The 15,210-nt window shown below is 36.5% G+C and overlaps 1 protein-coding gene across 1 annotated transcript; it reads right to left on the reverse strand.

Moving 5' to 3' along the window:
* Nucleotides 1–1,885: 1,885 nt before the first annotated feature.
* LOC109066032 (opioid growth factor receptor-like protein 1) lies at nucleotides 1,886–14,394 on the reverse strand. Its single transcript, XM_019083010.2, has 7 exons — nucleotides 13,796–14,394; nucleotides 12,152–12,238; nucleotides 11,864–11,942; nucleotides 9,987–10,065; nucleotides 7,090–7,156; nucleotides 6,496–6,641; nucleotides 1,886–4,807 (listed from the first exon to the last, which is right to left on the reverse strand). The coding sequence occupies exons 1-7, from the start codon at nucleotides 13,994–13,996 to the stop codon at nucleotides 4,312–4,314; spliced, it is 1,155 nt and encodes a 384-aa protein (XP_018938555.1). The 5' UTR covers nucleotides 13,997–14,394; the 3' UTR covers nucleotides 1,886–4,311.
* Nucleotides 14,395–15,210: the final 816 nt, after the last annotated feature.

Below are 15,210 nucleotides of genomic sequence, written 5' to 3' on the forward strand. Positions count from 1 at the left end.
TGACATTTACAAGACATCTCAATTTGAAGTAAATGCTGTTCTTCTGAACTTCTTTTTCATCAAAGAATCCTGCAAATAAAAAAGGTATCACAGTTCTCACAAAGAAATGAAGTAGCACACTGTTTTCAACAGTTTCTTGAGCAGCAAATCAGCATGTTAAAATGCTTTCTGAGGGAACATGTGACACTGAAGACTGGAGTAATGCCTGCTGAAAGCAGATTTAACAGGCTTCACTATGCTTCACAAGGGATACTAATGATATCCAATCGCAGTGCGCTGGTAGTCAAACAGTAGGTAGACAGGTACTGTGGTGAAGAAAACCACAGGAGAAGATGTGCAGGTGTGCACCAGAAGAGCCGGGCCAGGTGTGTGTCTGACAACTCTCAGACTGAAGAGCTGGCAGAGAAAGTCACACTCACAGGTGTACGTCAGGAAAACTGCTCCCACACACTGACGCTTCGACAAGCAACAGCAAAACTCACACTGATTACAGGATATGCGGTCTCCTAAAGCCCACTGGGGACCAGGCTGCCGGAACAGACCATATGGCACTGCTCTTCTGTGATTTTATCACAATTTTTTACTTTTTTTCTGACTTCACAATCCTCTCAACAGAGCAGTGTGGATTATGGGAGGAGACAGAGTGATATTCAACTTGTCCTCTGTCAAAGACATAGCGCAGTGCTCTGCAGCAGCTGAGAGTGAAGGCAGAGCTGCATTATCTTAAGCCGAGAGATTGTTCTGAAATTACATGTGTAAGCGATGAGCTTTGGTTAGCCGGTCGCTATTGCAAAATAAACCCAAATCACACGATCACGACCATAAGCTAAAGCAGGGGTCACCAAACTTGGTCCTGGAGGGCCGGGGTCCTGCAGAGTTTAGCTCCAACCCAAACCAAACCTGTACCAGCTAATCAAGATCTTATAGGCAAAGGAACTTCCAGGCAGGTGAGTTGAGGTAAGTTGGAGCTAAACTCTGCAGGACACCAGCCCTCCAGCACCAAGTTTGGAGACCCCTGAGCTAAAGGGTCTTTCATCACCCTACCCTTACGAAACAAAAATATATGGGAATATACTGGAAAATATAATACAGCATATTAAATAATACATTTATATATATGGGTAACTAGTGCTTATGTTTTTCAGTATACTGCATTGTATGCATGGACCATGTATGATTATATATTGATACACTGAAAAATGTGTAGCAATGAAGAACACACTTTTATCAACTTTTATCTCACTTTACTGTAAGATGCACATTTCATACAGAATATGAATTTTTTTATAAATTTACTGTAAGATGCACATTTCATACAGAATATGAAAATGTGTGATGGTATTTAAGAAAATTATAATATAAAATTAATTATCCTGTATATTTTCAATGATTTTATAAATTGATCATTAAAATACAAGGAAATATATTTTATTTGCGTGAGGATATAGATTCATTTTCCATCCAGTCAAATTTTATTCTGCTTATTACACTGCTACCTATTAAGATTATTTCAAAATATTTTATAGTATAATATATATATTATTTTATATTATTTGAGCACAGATTGATCAATCAGAAACAATTATTCCATAGTGCTATGTAAAAAAAGAAAGAAAGAAAAGAAAAGAAAAACATTTTGTGGTTAGTTTGTGATTTTATATTTTTTTCTTACAAAGGGTTATATGTGCATTTACAGTATCTTCTCAAAGTGCATAAATATATATTTGACACACCATAGTAACATGACCATAACCATTTATCTTCTAAATGACTTCAACTGGATTCAACTGAATGGAAAGTACAGGGGAAATTAAAAGATGCATAATCGCAGTGGTGTCAGTCATCAAAATTCAGTAGCTACATTTACACGCACGCACACTTACAATTCGTCAAAGAGCTGCACTTTATTATACAGTAGGCCACAACAGAAACATCCAAATCACACTTCCTTTGATTACAAATGATCACTTCTCAACAAAGTTATAAGTAATAAACACTTATGGCACCTTATATGACGCCAGTCAAACTGTTTCCACACAATTATGGCACAAGAAACACTGATATACTGAGATGTGGATTCAACAGTCTTTTAGAACCACAGGTTCTTCAGATGGACAAAGAGAAGATGGCTATTTGTTTCCCAACAGGACAGAAGTCTGAAACGTAAGTCTCGCTGCCTACTTTGACTTAAAGGCAATGTTTTTGTAAAAGTACCTCCCAAAGAAAACTGGTTTCAGACTGGCTTCCAAAGCAATATAAGTGAGCTTAAGAGATAAGCAAGCAAGTATGAATAATTATTTCTTAGTAGAAGTCGAAAAAACAGACATATATGTATAATCAATCTCTCCATCAGATGCCTTGTTATTCTTTTCACCAACTGCCATACCACATGCACAAGATTGTTGGATATTGCAGTGCACATCTGTGCTGAATTCAAAAACCAATAAGATGAAGGCAGCTTAGTAGACAGGACAACTATGTTTTTTTTTTTTTTTTAGCTTTTGGACACAATAATTATCTGTCCATTTGGAGGAACCATGGAGCAGAAATGTGACCCCCTCTTTTCATTAATGACTCTCACACATTCAGAGCGATGGGGTTTAATTAACCCCAGGGTATGAACTGGGTTAGACAAAAAAGTGTGATCAATCTAAATATTCACTGAGGAAAAGAGACTGAGAGAGCCTTCAACATTTAATCCAACAAAAAAATGGAAGACAGACTTCAGCCACTACAGAAGAAAGGGATTTAGTCTTTCCTGAATGTTTTTGCTTCTGTTTGTGTGCAGTTAGAAACTAAAAATCAGAACCCCATAACATCCTACACACATACACACACCTGTGCTGTGGAGGTATTGTCTAGCCCTCTGGATACACTCTGAACAAACACACGTAACATACATGCTTGATCCATATTAATATTTGCTAATAAATACACTCATTGATTTGTATTCTCTGTGGATAGTGACCATCAATTGCCCTGATTGTCCACACTTAAACACTGTAAGAATGATTGAAGAAAGGCAGCACACACTTTACATGTACATAATGTGAATTGCTCCATCAGTTTGAGTCGTTTTGAGTTACATGTACTAAATGAAAAATCAAAGTCTCTGCTTTCTAATGATATAACCATTATCTTTCAAACTGTTAAACGGTTGCTGTCAAATAGCCTATGTTTTTAAGAAAATGGCGTCCACATAAATAAATATATAAATTTATTTATATAAATTTTAATTTTAATTTAAATATTTTTTCAACTAAGGAGCTATGGACATTTAATGGCTTTACTAAGGTAAATGTAGGCTAAGTTGTTCCATGTTTTGCTTATTTCTTCACCGATTAGCCTACATAATAAACCTTTCAATATATGCTGTATATATATATATATATATATATATATATATATATATATATATATATACATACATACCTTTTGATGTGCTTTAACTAGCAAGTTATGATCGGTAAACAAGTGCGTATTGTGCTGCCGTTTGAACTTGATGTGGTTACTGTCATACCACATTTAGTAGAGTGTACGGCATTTATTTTCATTTAAAAAATCATTCATTTTGTTTTATCAAAAAATAACATAAAACACAAAAGAGTCTGAATTCAAGTCTGTTATGCTTATAATTGCATTTCTCCACAAACGGCTTATTGTGCGACTTCCGACTCGAAATGATAAAGCATGTCACGTATGCTTTAACAAACGAAAGAAGAGGCACTTCATATTGCAAGACGTATTCGAGAAAACTGGATTAAGATCTCTCACGTACCTATAGACACATGGAAGATCAATTACCTGAAAATTCCTGCAAGTATATTAACACTTATTACACATTATTATTATGTTCTGATACAAGGAGCAATGAGTATCCGAATAATCAGCGAGCTCTGAACGCGAGAGACGGGCTTATGATTAGCAAATAAAGCCTCACCTCAAAGCCTGTACCCTAAGATAATGTTCTCAAACAGGGGAAGACTGAATAGTCAAAAAGTGCAATATTTCACACAAACAATGTGTTCAGGTAGCACTTATATATACTCACACTTGAACATGTGCTAAGAACTCTCCAGAAGGCTGCAAGTAAGAATTACAGTAGAGAAATTTACCTGCTAACACTTTGAAAAGTATTCAGAGTTAAGAAAAACACCTCATATTAAAAAAAGGGCAAACAGTCAAGTTGTTCACAAAGCAAGTCTCTAAAAGGCAATAGGATGGAATAATATTGCTGTGCCATTCTTTTACCTAACTTTAAGATCATCTTAAGCTACTCTAAGAATTCCCAAAATCCCTGTCTTTCTATTCTTACAGAGGAATGGTCTCAATGTATTCTTCTAGAGCTACCCTTCCCCTGCCCTCCTGCAGGAGCTTGGACCCTTTCGCTGTTTTCCACTCTCCACTCTTCCTATCGTCCATGTCATCTGACTCTCTCTCTAAGTTATTTCTGCCCTCCCTGGGTGACCTGGCTTTGCCCACACTCCTCTCCACCACCTCATTTTTTCCTGACTTCATCCCTGTGGATCCAGAGGCCGGAATGCGTTTTTTCTTGGGTGGCCCCCAGATGAAGTTCTCAGGCGGCTGGTAGTGGCGCTGGGCGAAGCGGAGCAGGGCACGTCTCTGACTGTGTTGGCGCAGTGTGTAGACAAAGTATTCCAGTGCGCTGTGACGCATGTTGGGTAAAGTGCCCTCCACCAGCGCCTCCTCCAACAGCAGATGCACCAGAGGCAGCTTGAAGCTTTCAAAGCCCAATTCACCAAGACTCTTCAGAATGCGAGTAATACGCAGGTAATTGTGCTGCGACCTGGAAAGAAAGGAGGTCATAGGTTTCCGACAATGGCCAACATTTTCAATTAAAGTAATATTGGTTGTTGACAAGGGAGAAATTTTTTTATTTTTGATAACGGAACCTTGAAGGGGTCTAAGCAATATATTAGTTACACATATAAAACAAAGGTTGGTTCATTGGCATTTTTGGGGTTGTACTTTTCTACCAGCTTAGCTAAGACCAGTGTAAACCATCTTATGCTTTTAATTTGACAAAAGCACTTAATGAATTATATTTCTTTGATGTAATTTTTTAAATATTTTTATCAATACCCATATACAAATCATTATACAAAAGCTATGCTATATTGCATACTGCAACGCCCTTTAGTTGTGACTATAATCAACTTGCTTCACAGAAAATAAACTAAATAATAAAACAAACAATATATTTATTTATGTGATCTAGTTTCACGTATTAAGAAACCTCCAGATTAGACTATAAACTTTTGGGATGAATGAATGTGTCACAGTACCAGTGAACTTTGGGATACTGAAATTTATTTCAAATTGGCTACACTTAAAATATATAGTTAGTATATATAGTTATAATATACTGTATAGTTACCTCAATATATAAAATAGATTATTAAATAATAATAATATTAAACTAATTATCAAAAGCTGATTTTTATCTTATTTTATCTTGTTCAAAACAAGTGAAAAACAAAATCTGCAGTTTAACCAAAACAACGTACATTTAAAATACATTATTTGAAAATAGGCCTAAATATCAGTGAATTTATCTTGTTTCAAGGATTGTTAATGCATCTTTGCATGGCCTCGTTAAGGCTGCTCTGTGCCTGCTCAAAATGCAGTTTAAAGACGCAATGCTGCATAAAAACTAGGACTAAATTATGCCTGCTCAGACGCACTTCAGCTGTGTATTTTCATTAAACAGTCTATGTAAAGAAACCTAAATGCCACTTCAGAAGTGCTTCTGTGCCACCTTTGCAGTGCCAATTAGATATTTTTACTGGAATACAAGCCATAAAGACTAAATAAAAACTCATCAAGAAGTCATTTTTGCCCGTTGTAAGAGAGGAATACTCTCAGTGCACTCAAAATGACAGTGTTTTGTATAGGCCTATTCACACTGCAGACAAAGTTCATCAAGAAGTGTATATCTGCAATGTAATGTGTGTCCTCTATGGCACAGTCCTGGGGCAATGACACACAAACAGATGTGCACAGTCATCTATGTCTACTACTCACCCCCTGCACTGCGGATTTTATTTCGCTCCCTCCTTGCTTATCGTGCGTTCATCAAACCCGTTTGCAATTCTCCTTTTCTACATTTTTTCCCCTGATCTTAATCACCATTTCACTAAATGCAAAAGTTTTTGTATCCTATTCTGTTCTTCTCTGTTCAGCCTCCTCTGTGCGTCTGACCCATTTCTCTGGCCCCTGCATAAGAGGATCACATGACGGTGCATTCAGGGTCATGACTGTGAATTTGTGTTGCAGGGATAGGAAACTAAGATCTCCCTGGACTGAAGCATGCTAAATATGGCAGAAGACAGGAGACTAGGAGTTGAGATTGTCATGGAATGTGAAGATAACTGGTGCAGGTGAAGTAGAACATAATAATCAGAAGAAAGAAATTATAGAGTAGAAAATACAAAAAAAAAAAAAAAAATACAGAAAACCAGAAAGACAACTCACTCATTCAGGTGCTGGAAGCGATCTTGCCAGTTTGGGGCCCGAGCCACATTCCCATTTTTATCCAGGAGCTTGATTCCAAAGAAATCCAACATGATCGTATATGCTAGAAGGAAGCGTCTCTTGGCTTCTCGAGTGCTTTGGAATTCCTGTTGAAAACAAAAACTCGCCTGGTTTAAAGCTGATCTGCACAGTGACTACAAAAGGTTATTTAAGACAGAGGCAGGACGAGACTAAAACACAGAATGTGCCACTTCCTGAAACCTATTTATGGATGTTCTGACACCCCTGACTAGGCGATATTACACTATTAAAAATAAAGGTTCCAATTAGAACCAAAGGGTTTTACAGCCTAATATATATGGAGTTTCATAAAAATGTTTTATCTTCTAGTTATTTTTATATGCACCAACCTTTAAAGACATTTATTTAATTTTTTTTATCACATCCAGGGAATCAACCTGGAAACTCAAAACCTTAAACAGCAAAAATAAATAAATACAAATAAAAAGAAGAAAGTTCTTTGCTATGAAGAACCTTTATTTTAAAGAGTATACATTTTTTGACTGTTCTTTGTGTTTGACTTTAGCAGCATACCTTTATCTCATCCTGAGTGAGTTCTTGAGCATAAAAATTTAGGCCTTGTTCTCTGAGTGGGAAGAGCCTGTAACAGCAGGAAAGAAACATGTTAGGATCTAGCTCTGAATTTATCAATTAGAGGCACGACAGACAATTCTGGATAAACATTTTCAAATATAATATTTTGAGTAACTTTTGTGTAAAAATTATTAATTTCAATATGTGTGTACATATCCTACATATATATATATATATATATATACACCCACACACACACTGAAGGTATGAATTTTCATGCATTACCTAAGAATCAAACCCATGTCCTTGAAGTTGCTCTACTGTTTGAACTACAGGTACTGTATATAGTTATCTACTATAATTAAATTTTATTAGCCTATATCATATGCTGTATCTGCTTTATATCAACCATATCAAGTTCCCTAGTTATCCGTATTGGCACTGGCCATTGAGAAACCCATATCATACCCATATTCTTATAAACATTAAATGAAAATGAATAGCGGTAAGAGTGTATATAACATAATAAATGATTTAAGACAATAAATCATCATGATTTAATTAGCACCACAAATAAATCATGCTGGAAAAGGCAAAAGTGACCGTCACTAAAATATAGCGAAGAGGGCAAGGGAGAGAGAAAAGACACACACACACACACACACACACACGCACGCACAATGCAATAAAGGATCAATTTCTCCTTGTCAGCTGTTTGATACTACATGTTGCTGACCGCTGGCGAAGGAAATACCTGCACACCTCTGCACATCTTTCTTCCCCTTCTTCTCTAGTTTCTCTTTTTTCTCTGAAGCCACAAAGTTCTGTCTGGCAAGCTTTCACAGTCATCTCTTACATCTCTGAGTCTATCTTAATTTACTTAAAGAGGCAAAATGTTAGTGATCTATCTGCTTGCACTCACTTGTGTTTTTACATTCGCTAATTGATATTATGCAAATTGCCCTGCAAGCATACAGAGTGTGAAAAAAATGAGTAGGGGGAATAAGAGAAGCTAATCTCTTTTTCCTCGGCAGGTTGGGGGTGCCAAGGTACGATTGGCAGCATATGCGTGAAGACTGACTTTAAAATTGTGTTATTTCATGCAGGCTTGGGGCATCATGTCCTCCCCCTCTTCCTCACCGTCAACGCTCATAATAACAGCACAGGCAGGAACGAATAGGAGTGTGTGAGGTAATGGCACCCTACTGAGAACTTTACAAGAGCACATGACGTAAAACCACTTTTTAACCTCTGTACAACCTTCAAGATTCGCTGAATGTTACATTGCCAGCAAATTAATTCATTACTGTTTCTTCCTTGGATACGTACAGTAGGTATTGCATAATATTTCTTTTTATAATGAATAAGAGGTTAAAAAACTAAAGCATGAAATTAAAAAAAAGCATCATGTCAGGTTGTAGGCCAACCCGAAAGGCTAATTTGAAGGGTTTTTTTTTGTTTGTTTTTTTTTGTTTGTTTTTTTTTTGACTGAGAAGAAAAAGGTCTGTGGTTAACATTATTTGAGAAATCTTTCATGTCATGTTCTACAATAGAAATTACACACATTTATACCTCAAGCGTGAATATTGAATCTGCTGAGTGCTTTAAAACATTACTAACACCAGCAGCTGTCAAGCTGATCAAGCATGTGCTTGTGGTAGGTAAGTGCCTATTTAGCAACTTTTTACCTAGTAACTTATATTTTAAGCACGTATCTATTTAAAAACATTACACTGCTTGTGTAAAACAAAGCTGACAGCATGTCAAAGTCTCTTAAAAGTAAAGTTATCGACCTTCTTTTACTCCGAAAACCCATCAGAAATTTTTAAGGAAAGCCATGGCTTGAAATGCTAATTCTCTTTCAGGTTTTAGGCCTACGGCTCTATTTAAAGGACAGATAAGGCCAAAAGGAAGTGCTTTTTACTTGTTTAGCCAATAGTAGCATGAAACAAAAGCAGGAAACACATATTGTCCTTAAAAAATTCTCACATTAGACCTTATCTTATGCACTAACTGCAATCTGAATAGGACTCATTTCACCTATTAGTTACATTACTGGTGATGTGATTGTTCATTATTTCTCCAAGTTCCTCTTTTATTATATGAACGATATTATCATCATCAGAATCTGAAAGAGATACTGAGTATTTCTCTCAGTCTTCTGTTACAAATATGAAATATGCCTTTTCATTTCTCAGAATATACAACAAAAGGTGTATGAATTTCAAAAAGCAGGAAAGCAGCTGGATTAATCATGCTTGATTTAATCTCAAATTCTAAGAAAAGCTTACATCCATTCCTATAACGTGGGTTGCACTTATCTTCTGCCATAAAGATAATGTCTTTATCGTTTGCATCTTTAATGTTAGGAAAATGGACAATTTAATCAGGAAATGCCCTCAAGTCATAGACATTCCCCAAAGCTTCTTCAGTTACTAAAGAGATGATGCCAGCCAAAGCGGTCTATTAATATTTAAGCAACGTTAAACATTAAAGAAACTTTTATCTAATGTAGTCCTAAGGCCATCTTTTGTCAGCAAAAAGTATGTTATTGACCCCTTCACCAGCAGGTACAACAGTTGTGCTGATTTTGTCTTTATATCTGCCTTTATCCGCTTTCATGCCCTTGTTTGATTTTGCCTTGATCTACAGAATTTTATTTTGAACAGATGGTAAAGAAAAGCATATTTAATCCATGTCTCGTCGTCCAAAAATCCCTCATGCACATATCACAGTAGCATGCAACTTACTCTGTTCTTTGAACAAGCAATAATAATAATATAATCAGTGGCTGGCCGATAACAATTTGTGAAGTCTCAGTTATTAAGCATCATTAAGCAATTACTTGGTGCTTTATTTGCTCGTAGAGAAGCTGGAATATTGAAGAAATGTCTTACCACTGAATGTATGTGTGATTGTGCTCTAATTTTTCATAGTCGCCCCTCCATTTAGTGAGGATTTCTTCAATATAAATACCTGCGGGGACAAAGAGAAAAATAATAAATCATTACAACAGGCCAAGCTCAGCATTAGCCACTTAAACAGGACGGTTCACCAAAAAATTCATATTCTCTCAAGATTTACTCAAAAGCCTATTACTTTATGTCTTCCATGGAACATTCAAGTTTTAAAAATAAAGTAAAAGCACCATAAATGTATCATAACTGTATTCCATAAGACTTCTTACGATTAACAGACCAAAATTTAAGTCGTAATTTCATCATCTTTTCTTCCAGTGAGCTATCAAGCTGAGAATTACTAGGGCCTGATCACTGAATCATTGAGTTGAACAGTCATATCTTTGGACAAATCATTAAGACCAATGTGTACCAGATCAAAAGATTCATTTAAAAGATTTGATTAAAAATAATGGTTCATTCACATGAGACATGACAGGACAGATCAGAGCACAAACATAGATCAGCCCTGACATGGAAACACTGAGATCTCAGGGACACACAGAGATGTGTGTGTGTGTGTGTGTGTGTGTGTGTGTGTGTGTGTGTGTGTGTGTGTGTGTGTGTGTGTGTGTGTGTGTGTGTGTGTGTGTGTGTGTGTGTATCCTTCTGCCTAAACAGCAGTGAAGCAGTTATGCTGCCATTTAAATGCTTGCACAACAGATCCAGTTAATTCTCAAACATGCCCGCAATAACCAATCAATGGCTCCTCTGAGGTGTCTTCATTATCTGCCTGCCCAAACTGGCCCCGCAGGGAAAACATTCAGCTAATGAAGCACTCCAGAACCCATGTTCTTCCCTCACACCAGCTGCCATGTGTATTCGGTTGTAAAAACTGCTTTATGTTAATTTGGGTATAAATGTTCTTGCAGTATGTATGTTCATGGCTTTGTGTATTGTAATATTCTTGTGTTGTGAGTCTCATGAAATATATTTTCACGTTATATTAATCCAAAGCAATTTTTAGAACATGTCGTAATGCAACAAAGCAATAGTTCAATCAAAAATGAAAATCAGTCATTATTTATTCACCCTCATGTTGTTCCTAACTCGTATGCTATTATTTTTTCCATGGATACAAAATACAGAAGGATACATTTTAAAGAATGTAGAAACTCCTCTTTTCCGTAAAAAAAAAGTGAGAGAAATGCTGAGAACATAGAATAAAGACAAATGCTGTATGAGAGTGCAAAAATATTTTTAATAAATATTTTTATTTTTAACTTTTAGGTTATTTATCAGCCAATCCAACAAGCTCTCAATTGAAGAACCTAAACAAATTCTTTAAAAAAAAACTCAAAATAATGATTTGTTCACCCAAAAAGAGGAACATGTACATTCTTCTAAAATTATTTAGTATCCCACAGAAAAAAATAACAGCACACAAATTTTACATTTTTGGGTACTATTTTTTGAAGTGTTTTAATCAAGGGTAAAATGTTTTAGGATGACTCTCCGGCTCATGGGTCATCTGTGTAAACCATGTTTGAATCTTATTGGATTACCAGCCCAGATCATCATTTGCGCCAACGCTTCTGTTCCTGAAAGGGCTTTGTTATTACTGCGGAAAAGAAATTCTGTAACACTTAAGGCACAGTCTCATTATGAGAATCAAGGGACTTCCAGGGAGGAAGTTCCTTTAATATAATAGTGATTTAAAAACAATAAAGCAGATTTGTTTGGCAAACATTTTGAACCCCATTCAATGCTGTCCTGGAAAGAACAGCAATAATATTAGGTCATTATTGAAGAATACAGGAAACAGTATGAAAAGACAAAAGAAAGTCATTAAAATGAAAAAGCAAACACGCACTTACCGTCCGGCACCAGGGGGATCTTATTCAGATAGAATCTCAGATTGCGATATTCGTTCGGATGACGAGGCTCCTTGTAGTTCTGAGCAACAGAATCACAGATTAAAACCAGGACAGAAGGATAGAGAGAGAGAGAGAGAGAGGGGGGGGGGGGAGGAAATTCCTGTATATCTGGCCTGTACTATGTTTTCTGCTGATTGTACTGCAATATTTCTTGCAAATTTCATATTCAGAGATGCACGGCCTTCGAGCTCTGTGTGAAATCTGAAGAGAGTAGACGTAACTCTTTACCGGATAACTGTGCCGATACTTGTACAAGTCCTTTGCGGCGTAAAAGCTCCTTTTCATCCTAGTAGAGGACTCCATCATGTCACCAAACTGTGAGAGGAAAAGAGAGAGAGGAGTGGAATGGTTACATAGGCAGTGAAAGAGCGTATGAATGACTTCACTCATCAGCATCTGAGCTACGTTCTCACTGCTCTTCCCTATTGGGATGCAAAGGCTGTAAGACAAGAGAGAAGAGCTCCATTTTGTAGACTATGTACTTTTTCTCTAACTAATTCATGAACATTTTTAGCTCTCAGCCGCTTGGGATGTTTAAACACTGAACACCTTTAAGATTGAGTGAAAATACAGCACAGAAGACTTGCACTCTTACACACAACATGACGCCGTTTGCTAGTCGGGGCCAATGACATAAAGAAAGCCATATGAAGCTTATAAATTAATAACATTAAATGTAGGCCTACTTATATAATTTTGTATTAAATAATATAACAGTCTTTGATGCAGGGCTCACAAAAACAAAACTATAATGGTGAATGTGAAAAGCTGTTATCAAAATCTTAGCTTCAAATTAATAAAAATCCAATTTCCTTCTTCTGCTGCTAGGAAATTCAACAGAGCAAATTTCCCATGAGGAAATAGGTCACATTGAACAGGTTACAGTGTCAGTCGCCTTAAAATCCAGAAACCTAGAGAGAACATGGGTCATTTTAAAACAAATGACATCTAAAAAGACCAAAGATACAATGCTTCAACCCTCCTATTGCCCTAAGAAAAGTTAACTCTTGGATACAACACTGACAAAGAGTGCCCCTTTTCTTGGTTAATTTTGAACATTTTTGGCATCTCATATTATCTCATGTATATTATAATAACGTCTGCATTCAGCTGTGTGTTTCACAAATAAGGGGCCTTTTACATTGGGTGCCCATTATACCCCATCATGAGGGATGAAAATGTATAATAACAAAATTATGTAGACTGACAAATAGTTAAATAGTTAGCTAAAGCTATAGAATATGCTGAAAAGCCAAAGGTGAAAGGTTATAGATGGTTCTTCAAACATGGGTCAAATGGCTATTTTATTGTGTTTTATTGTGTTTATTTTTTGTTATTATTAGTAGTATTAGTAGTATTAGATATCACTAACAATGTCACAAAGCCTACATACTGTACATTTGAGGTAGCCTATTTATAGCGTCATGCAGAAAACGGAACAAAACTGACACAGCAATAACACATCGCAACTGCCACTCTGCTGGAAATGTGTTCGGTATTTAGCCAATGTTTTACCCTAAATGTACAATTTTCCGTTTGGCGCCGTGTTCTTTACAGCTGTACATCGCTATTTTAATAATTTTAATAATACTTAGATGATGTTGATGATTAGTTGACAATGACATTGCCCACGCTTTAGGCAAGCACAGCACGCGTGCTTATTCCACATGGATTTACCACTGATCTATATATTATAGATCAGTGGGATTTACACAGATTTTAAATATCAACAACACAATCATTACTACACGCTGTCTTCTTTGGTGCAACCGATTCTTCGCTTACAGTTCCTACAAATGCGCCTATAATGACCGGTTTCATGGTTATTGTCTTTTCTTTGTCATCTTTCAGTGCTCGTGTATGATGAGGTACCTTCGGTGATCCGTGATCCAGCTGCTCGGCTCCCCTGACTGCATCCGCCGGGCTCATGGATTCGGAGATGCCGCTGTCCTCCTCCTCCTCCTCTCCTCCCGGCTGATGCTCGCCGCTCTCTGAGTCGGTTTCCCACGTCGAGTCGCATTCTTCCACTGTGCTCGGCTCCTTATATCTCCAGCTGCCCATCAGATTGCCCATTTAAACCCTGTCCACCGTGCCTACATAGTTTAAAGTCCTCGTTCGGCTCGCTTTTATGTGACTAATGGGGGGATTCCCAGCGCTGTGATGAGAACACACCCCCTTCTGCCCAGAGATCAGCACTGGAGATGATGAGGAGGATGATGAGGTGCTCTCAGCATCATTTAAGGCATCTCTATACGGCTGAGTTAAGGCTGCTCTGAGTCTGCTGCAAAGTCTTTGTAAATACACAATATGACAGATGTAATACTGTTCACAGAAGCAAAGAAGTTTTGATGCTGCATCAGTGCATTAAAATTTATCATTGACTTTACAGAGCATGCATTTTTTAAAACGCATGATTTCATAACTTTATTTAAAAACAATCTTGGCAGCCTTAAAGGGGTCCTATTATGCTCTTTTACAAAGTCTTGATTTTGTTTTGGGGGTGTACTAGAACATGCTGTCATGCTTGGTGGTTCGAAAAAGGCATTCGTTTTCACATAATTTACATTATGATGACCCCTTTCTCCCCAGCCTGGCACACTCAACTCGATTTGGTTTTCTTTAAATGCTGTATCAACATTAAAAAAAAAAAAATAAAAAAAAATATATAATATATATATATATATATATATATATATTATATATATATATATATATATATATATATATCCAAAAATAACAGCATTTACTATGTACAGATAAGTGCAACAGTAATATGTATTATGTTTATTTCAAAAATTCAGTACTGTAAATATGCATTGCTGTCCATTTTATTTATGAATTGGTTTACTTATTACAAAACATGAAGCACTTCTTCTTTGTCGTCTTATCTGATGTACTCAGATGAACTGCTTTGTGACTTCACAAAACCCGGAAAATAACGCTGTAGTCCAAACGAGCCGTTCACTGTAGTTCTTGAAAAGGGATTTTTAAAAAAACAAAATATCACCCTTTGGAGTGGACTTTGAGATTTGTAACTTTGTAAATCTTTTTATGCCCAAACATACACACAACACACTGACTATAATTCAAAAAGTGAAAAAGCATAATAGGACCCCTTTAAACTTTGTCATTACAGAGCATGCATTTTTAAATGCATTATTTCATTACTTTATTTAAAATGTCTTGGTTTCAAATGTCTATTAAGCCTAAAAAAAATTACTTATTCAAAAGTGTAGGGCTTTATTGATGTTTTTGAAAGAAGTCTCTTATGCTCACTACAGGCTGCA

Source organism: Cyprinus carpio, chromosome A13 (genome assembly GCF_018340385.1).
Source record: "Cyprinus carpio isolate SPL01 chromosome A13, ASM1834038v1, whole genome shotgun sequence".
NCBI lineage: Eukaryota > Metazoa > Chordata > Actinopteri > Cypriniformes > Cyprinidae > Cyprinus > Cyprinus carpio.